The sequence below is a fragment of the Salvelinus sp. IW2-2015 genome, unplaced genomic scaffold (genome assembly GCF_002910315.2).
Source record: "Salvelinus sp. IW2-2015 unplaced genomic scaffold, ASM291031v2 Un_scaffold2634, whole genome shotgun sequence".
Taxonomy (NCBI): Eukaryota; Metazoa; Chordata; class Actinopteri; order Salmoniformes; family Salmonidae; genus Salvelinus; species Salvelinus sp. IW2-2015.
In genome coordinates this window covers 52,940-62,146 of record NW_019943942.1, presented here as the reverse complement: position 1 = coordinate 62,146, position 9,207 = coordinate 52,940, and the positions used below count along the sequence as shown (strand labels likewise).

Below are 9,207 nucleotides of genomic sequence, written 5' to 3'. Positions count from 1 at the left end.
AAGAGCAGGTAGCCTAGCGGTTAAGAGCAGGTAGCCTAGCGGTTAAGAGCAGGTAGCCTAGCGGTTAAGAGCAGGTAGCCTAGCGGTTAAGAGCATTGGGCCAGTGACCGAAAGGTTGCTGGTTTGAATCCCCAAGCTGACTAGGTGAAAAATCTGTCTGTGCCCTTGAGCAAGGGACTTAACCCTAATTGCTCATGTAAGTTGCTCTGGATAAGAGTGTCTACTAAATGACTAAAATGTCAATGTAAAATGTAACCCTGAGGACYGGAGGYCATGGTGGAATCCTACACAGCTCAGTGTAATTAAAACCCTCATGAAATAATCATTCTAATACCACTTCATTTAAAAGACAATGGGTAGATAAGAGCATGGCGTTAGTAAGGCCAAGGCTGTGGGTTCAATTCCCACCGGGATCACATACACCTCCACTAACAATYCATGCACTCACTGTACAGGAAGTCACTTTACATATGTTAATATAAAGTGGAGGGTACCAGGAAGGTGAGTCGTCCCACGTTGGACCAGGGGAAGTCATAGAGAAGCTGGCGGATGTTATCCGCCTCCTGAGGAAATGACACATACATTACAAAGACAAAAGACATTGGTTACACTTCCATTGAAGGGTTTATTAGTAGCTTATATGGACAGTGAATCATTAGTTCATATGTAATAAATCATTAATAAACCGTTTTAAAGTATGAACCAAACTCATTGGGTCAAAATCATCTTTTGGGTGTTTTGCCAAATAGTGAGCTTCTGTGGTGTCAAAGGGCTGGTCTTCGTGAGCATATGGAGAGATTCATACTTTATTCACAAGTCCAGATTGTATCATGTAATACAGTTTTAAAGAAAACATTACAGGTTTGGCTTGACAGGAAGATGTACAATCCAACATGTGTTTCTCTCCTTTTTCAGTGGGCCATCTGGACCTTGCTTAGACCAAGAGGCCTGATAGGTCCTCAGTCTCTCACCTCACCTCATACCACCTCACAACAACCTCATACCACTCACCTCACCAGTCTACTGGTATGTAATCAACCTAACCCCCTAAATCACTACGGACCCCAGACCCTAACTAATCCTCCAAGAGTGGTGTGTGTGTGTGTGGTGTGTGTGTGTGTGTGTGTGTGTTGTTTGTGTGTGTGTGTGTCTAATCCCCCAGATGGCCTTCTGACGGACAAATCAAAAGGCTGAGGTGGGATGGCCCACGCCCATGGGATTGTCCTAAATGACCCTATTCCCTACATTGTGCACTACTAACCTATAAGGCTCTCGTCAAAAGAGTTGCACTAAACATGTTTTACTGCTGTTTCTGGATAACCTACACATCCTCACATGGTTGACTGTAGAGGGCAATAGGTAGGGGAGGAGGAGGTGGGATGATTTGAAGAGGAGGCAGGTTCACTCTGACGCACACCCTGACACACGTAGACAGACGGGACACACATATCCTCAAACACAGCAACATTAACCCCCCCCCCACCACACACACACACACTGACACACGTAGACAGATGGGACACATATCCTCAAACACAGCAACATTAAACCCCCCCCCACAACACTGATAAAGCTGCATCCTCTGAGGGTCCACCCAGCAGAGCTGTGCTCTCTCTTCTTTCTTGTCCTGAGAGACAGAAGGATTGAAGAAGGAGAGAAGGATGAGGTGTCAGTCAAAACATCTGAGGCCCCCAAGATAACAAGATAACAGGAAATCCACAGCCACATAACCCCAACCCACAGCCATATAAGATTAACCCCAACCCACAGCCATATAACCCCAACCCACAGCCATATAACCGCAAACCCACAGCCAATTAACCCCACGCGCCTATACAACGCAGCATCACCCACACAGCAATAACCATCAACACAGCCATATTAACCAACGCCACAGCATATACCAACCACACAAGCCATATAACCCCATAACCACAGCCATATAACCCTCAACCCACAGCCATATAACCCAAACCCACAGCATCTAAACAACCCACAGCCTACCAACCACACGCCATATAACCCCACCCCACACCATATAACCACCCACAGCCTAACCCTCACCCACAGCATAAACCCCAACCACGCCATATAAGTAACCCCAACCCACCCCATAATAACCCCAACCCACAGCCATAACCCCCACAATATACCCCAACCCACAGCCAATAACCACCCCATACGCCACCACAGCGATAACCCACCCCACAGCCATATAACCCACCACACCTCTAAACATTCAAGCCTAATACCCCAAACCCACAGCAATATACCCAACCCACAGCCCAATAACCCCAACCCACAGCCGAGATAACCAGCCCAAGCCAAACCACACAGCTCATACCCAACCACAGCCAGTATAACCCAACCACAGCCATATTACCCAACCCAACAGCCTAAACCCCCAACCCACAAGCCAATACCCACCCACAGCCATATAACCCACGCCACAGCCCATTAACCCACAACCCACAGCCATATAACACCCCAACCCACAGCCATATAACCCAACCCACAGCCTGTATCAACCCAACCCACAGCCTAACCCCCATAACCTAACTACCCACAGCCTTATAACATTAACCCACAGCCAGCTAATAACCCCCACACCCACAGCCTTACATAACCCAACCTCACAGCCACATAACCCCAACCGCATACCCAAAGCGCCATAATACCCACAACCCACAGCCATATAACCCAACCCCACACCATTAACCCAACCGCCACAGCATAAACCCAACCCAGCAGCCATATAACCCCAACCACAGCCATATAACCCATTACCCACACCACATAACCCCAACCCACAGCCATATAACCCAACCCAAGCCATATAACCCAACCCACAGCCATTAAACCCAAACCCACACCATATAACCCAACCCAATCAGTCCCAACCACACCTTAACAGAACCCACAGCCACAAACTCCCCAACCCACAGCCTTACCAAACCGCACCGCACATACCCAACCCACAGCTTATAACCCAACCCACAGCCATAAACCCCAACCCACCAGCCACATAACCAACCCCACAGCCAATAACCCAACCCAAGCATATAACCCAACCCACAAGCAACTATGAACCCCAACCCAACGCCATACCCACACCCACGATAACCCCAACCACCACTTATAACCCCAACCCACAGCCATATTAACCCCACCCACAGCCATCATAACCCTCAACCCACAGCCACATACCAACCACAAGCCACTAACCCCAACCCCACAGCCATATCAACCCCAACCCACAGCTAACCCACCACTTATAACCCAGCACCCACAGCCAATTAACCCCAACCCACAGCCACATAACCCAAACCCACAGCCATATAACCCAGCCCACAGCCATACAACACAGCCCATAACCCAACCCACGCAGCCATTAACCCTCAACCACAGCCATATAACCCAACCCCACAGCCTAACCCCAACCCACAGCATACACCCAAGCCCAACCACAGCTAAATACCCCAACCCACAGCCACAACCCAAACCCACAGCCACATAACCCCAACCCCCAGGCCAATTAACCCCAACCCACAGCCATATAACCCCACAGCTATACCAACACAGCCATAATAACCCCAGACTACCCAACCACAGCCTTAATAACCCACCCACAGCCAACATACCCCAACCCACAGCCACTAAACCCCAACCCACAGCCATAAAACCCCAAACCCACAGCCTTAACCCCACCCAGCCAGCCCCAACTTAATAACCCCAACCCCACAGCCATTAAGCCCCACGCCTACCAATCCCAGCATTACACCCAACCCACAGCCATATAAACCCAACCCACAGCCATATAACCCCACCACAGAGCATATAACCCCAACCCACAGCCATATAACCCCAACCCACAGCCAGTATAACCCCACCACACCAAACAAACCCAGCGCATATAATTAACCCACCACAGGATAAACCCAACCCACAAGCCATAACCATACCGCACAGCCACATAACCCAACCACAGCCCTAACCCTATACCCAAGCCAACCAAAGCCACACGTAACCCCACCCCACACCATATAACCCAACCCACAGCCATATAGACCCCAACCCCAGCCATTATAACCCCAACCCACAGCCCATGTAACCCCAACCGACAGCCATATAAAACCACAAGCCTATAACCCCACACGCCCATACCAACAAAGATATACCCAAACCCACAGCCAGGGCCAACCCAGCTAATACAACACCCTAAACATGACCACACCAACACGCCAAGCTACACAACCATAAAAACCCCAACCCACGCATATGAACCCCAACCCACAGCCCATTATAACCAACCCACCAACCGCCAACTACCCCATACCCACACACCTAACTCCCACCCACACCACAAACCCAAACCCAACAGCCACCATATACATAACCACAGCCACATAACCCCAACCCACAGCATATAACCCAACCCACACCATATACCCCAACCCAGCAGCCATAACCCCCAACCACACACCCATAACCCTCAACACAGCCCACTAACCCCAACCCACAGCCCATTATAACCCCAACCCACAGCCACAAAACCCCAACCCACGCCATATAAACCCCAACCCACAGCAGTCCACCATCAGTACCAAAGACACAACCCCAACCACAGCCTTAATAACCCACCCACAGCCACATAACCAACCCACACACCATATCCCCACCACGCCATAAAACCCCAACCCAACAGCCTTTAAACAACCGCAGCTATAACCCAACCCACAGCCACCATACCCAACCCACGCGGCACTACCCTACCCCACAAACCCACCCAAGCTTATAACCCAACCCACACCACAGACCTACACCTAAACCCCAACCACCAATAAGGGGTGGCCCCAATTTACCACCCATACCACAGCCCATAAACCCCAACCCATCGCCATTAAACCCCAACCCACAGGCCATATAACCCAACCCACAGCCATATCAACCCCAACCCCACAGCCATATAACCCCAAACCCACAGCCATATAACCCCAACCCACCAGCCATATAACCCCAACCCACAATAACCCAACCCAACTGCCAACTATAACCCCAACCACAGCCATATAACCCCAACCTCACTAGCCATATAAACCCGACCCACAGCCAAACACAGGCATAATAACCCAACCCACAGCCAAAACCCACCCAGCCAACTATAACCCGCAACCCACAGCCAATACCAAACCGGCTAAACCCCAACCCACAGCCATATAACCCAACCCACAGCCATATAACCCAAGCGCCACATGCCATATAACCAAACCACAGCCTAACCCTCAACCACAGCCCATATAACCCCAACCCACAGCCATATAACCCAACCCACACACCTAACCCAACCACGCAGCTAACCCTTCCCCTCCTCCACTGGGAAATTTTGCTGAACCCCAATGTCACCCTACTCCCTATTAGTGCCCTCCCTTTTGATCAGGACCCCTTCAGCTCTGGTCTAAAGTAGTGCACTATTTACCAGGGAAATAGAGGACCATTTGGGAGCTAACATTGGGCTGGACTCGGGAAAACGCAGACGTAAATGGTGTAAATGTAAATCAGCCTCTTTACCTAATACACCCCCCCACCCAATAAGCCCAAACGGTAGATTCTTTTAAGAGTAACAATTCAAAAGTATCTCTTTAGACGTCTGTTTTGCAAGCGGCTCTGTGCGCATATCACGTTTGAAAACCTCCAATATCTCTGCTTTAACGTCTGTCCTGCAGCCGGCTCTGCTGCCATCGTACACGTTGAAACTCCATATTCTCTTTTAGACGTCCTGTCTGCAGCGGCTCTGTGCCATACACGTTGAAACTCCATATCTTTGTTTTAGACGTCTGTCAGCAGTGCTCTGTGCCATACACGGTTGAAACTCCATATCTCTGTTTAGACGTCTGTCAGCCAAGTGGCTCTGTGCCATACACGTTGAATACTCATATCTTGTTTTAAACACTTTAAACATTTAACATTTAAGTCATTTAGCAGACGCTCTATCCAGAGCGACTTACAAAATTGGTGCATTCACCTTATGATATCCAGTGGAACAACCACTTTACAATAGTGCATCTAACTCTTTTAAGGGGGGGGGGGGGGGTTAGAAGGATTACTTTATCCTATCCTAGGTATTCCTTAAAGAGGTGGGTTTCAGGTGTCTCCGGAAGTGTGATTGACTCCGCTGACCTGGCGTCGTGAGGGAGTTTGTTCCACCATTGGGGTGCCAGAGCAGCGAACAGTTTTGACTGGCTGAAGCGGAACTGTACTTCCTCAGAGGTAGGGAGGCGAGCAGGCCAGATGTGGATGAACGCAGTGCCCTTGTTTGGGTGAGGGCCTGATCAATTTAGACGTTTTACGTGGCTCTGTGCCATACATGTTGAACTCCATATCTATGTTTAGACGTCTGCAGCAGTGGCTCTGTGCCATACACGTTGAAAACTCCATATCTCTGTTTAGACGTCTGTCAGCAGTGGCTCTGTGCCATACAACGTTGAAACTCCATATCTCTGTTTTAGACGTGGCTCTGTGCATACATGTTGAAACTCCATATCTATGTTTAGACGTCTGTCTGCAGCGGCTCGTGTGCCTACACGTTGAAACCTTCATATCTCTGTTTGAGCGTCTCTCTGCAGTGGCTCTGTGCATAACAAACGTTGAAACTCCATATCTCTGTTTAAACGTCTGTCTGCAAGCGGCTCTGTGCATACACGTTGAAACTCCATATCTCTGTTTAGACGTCTGTCAGCAGTGCTCTGGTGCCATACACGTTGAAACTCCATATCTTTGTTTAGACGTCTGTCAGCAGTGGCTCTGTGCCATACACACGTTGAAACTTACAACTCCATATCTCTGTTTAAACGTCTGTCAGCGAGCGGCTCTGTTGCCATACAACGTTGAAACTCCATATCTCTCTTTAGACATCTGTCTGCAGCGGCTCTGTGCCATACACGTTGAAACTCCATATCTCTGTTAGACGTCTCTCTGCAGTGGGCTGCTTGGCCATACATGTTGAAAACTCATATCTCTCTTTAGACGTCTGTCTGCAGCGGCTCTGTGCCATACACGTGAAAACTCCATATCTCTGTTTAGACGTCTGTCTGCAGCGGCTCTGTGCCATACATGTTGAAATTCCATGTGAAACTATTTCAGTGATTGTTTGTGTACGTGTAGGTTTTACGCTTTGGCTAATTTTGAAAACACACAATAACTTTGCTTGCTTCAGCCTAATAAATGTGGGATGTGGACAAGGATATTCAGTACAGCAAGAAGAGGGTATCCTCCCTCTGAGTCTAGTTCCTCTCTAGGCATCTTCCTTTTTGGGAAATGTTCTCTGCCACTGAGCTCCTGTCTCTGTTTGGTCTTTGGGGTCTTAAGACATTGAATGATTGCTTCACTCTGCTGAGATCTCTGACTGACCTTCTGTAGCCTGTAGAAGGTGACGGGGACGTCCCTCGAGACGACAGGCCTCTTTGAATGAAGTGGAGAACCGCATCACGTGGCGTCATGCCCCACAGCTCCTTGTGTACCTTGGGACCGTACAGAGCAGGTAGTCCACCCCACGCTCGCCACAATCTGAGATGGAAAGAGGGAACAAACACATTGGTCAATATTACTGTAGAACAGCGGTCTACAACCTTTTCTATCGTGAGAGCTACTTTAAAAAAATAATAACGTTGCGAGCTACTCTTTTTTTCTAGCTTCAAATAGGCACATTCTTCTCTCTCCTCTACCCTGCAACTCTTCCCAGGGCCGTGATGTGCAAGAGATGTTGTTTTCTGCCAATATACCTAGTAAAATAATGGTTCATAAAATTATATTTTTGTATTTTCTAGAATTCGTTTTCTCCCATTTCAGAAGAAGTTCTTTGTTTCTGGCCATTTTGAGCCTGTAATTCGACCAAGAAAATGCGATGCTCCAGATACTCAACTAGTCTTCAAGAGGCGTTTTATTGCTCTTAAATCAGCACAACAGTTTTCCAAAGCGTGTGCCTAACGTAAATGCAAACAAGGGTTTCTAAATGATCAATAGCCTTTTAAAATTATAAACTTGAGTAGCTAAACAACGTGCCATTGGAACACAGGAGTGATGTTGCTGATAAGGGCCTCTGTACGACTATGTAGATATTCCATAAAAAATGTGCTGTTTCCACCCCAATAATAATTTACAACAGTTAACGATGTCTATACCTTATTTCTGATCAATTTGATGTTATTTAAAAAATGGACAAAGAAAAATAGCTTTTCTTTCAAAACAAGGACATTTCTAAGTGACCCCAAACTTTGAACGGTAGTGTAGATCTGTCAGGTAAGCCTACAAGACAGTTATCATTAGCATCTCTGTACTGGCTACATACGAGTTTTCACCAAACAGACAGACGGAGGCAATATTGGTGGAAAATTAAATTGGCAGATATTGTGTTACGTTTGGCTTTTCAAACCAATAGCATCTAACCAGGATGGGAATCATGGTCGAAGTGGCTTTGATTGGATAGTAGCCAGGAGCTTTCATGTTCACAACAGTTTTGCATGGAACACGTGAAAATACACATTACTTTCAGAATTGATTTGGCGAAGCGAATCAAGGTGGGCTGCAAGCTACTGGCAGCTCGCCGATCAGCTGGAGAAAGTATCCAATTGTCATACTTAGTAAAAGTACAAGATACCTAATAGAAAATGACTCAAGTAAAAAGTACAGTTCACCAAGTAAAATACTGACTTGAGGTAAAAGTCTTGTTGTTAAATATAATTATAGTATAAAAAGTAAATTTATACGAATCATTTTTCAATTCCTTAATTAAGCAACCAGACAACTGACGTCTTTGAGAGATAGAAGAGAGAGCGAGAGACACAGAGAGAGACAGACTTTCTTGAGAGAGAAAACAGAGAGACCACACTCTCAGACAATATCGCTTGATGACCATTTCTGAGAATGGCAGTTGGCCACATGTAAAGAAAATGTACTGGTATTCTCACACGTAGACTTCCCCAAGGCCCCACACACTTCACACGACCAGGGAGGGAAGTACTCTTTGGTTGGAAGTAGCGGGTCGCCTCGCTGGTTCTCCCAGTGGGGATGATCCTCCAGGTCAGCTTTGTTAGAGCATTACCAGCCAGCTGAAGTAACACCTGGAAAATGGATTCATTTGTGTTATTGTGTACTTTTGAATGTTTGATTGTCATGACGACTGAAGAAGTCTAAAATAAAATGTTGAAAGAA

At 47.3% G+C, this 9,207-nt stretch overlaps 1 protein-coding gene across 1 annotated transcript in view; it reads right to left on the bottom strand.

Annotated features, from left to right (window-relative positions):
- Positions 1–9,207, bottom strand: part of LOC112074433 (FERM domain-containing protein 6) — a 40,660-nt gene that overhangs the window by 15,502 nt on the left and 15,951 nt on the right. The window contains 2 exon segments of the mRNA XM_070440533.1: positions 495–563; positions 7,518–7,563. Of these exon segments, the coding sequence (XP_070296634.1) occupies positions 495–563; positions 7,518–7,563 (115 nt within the window).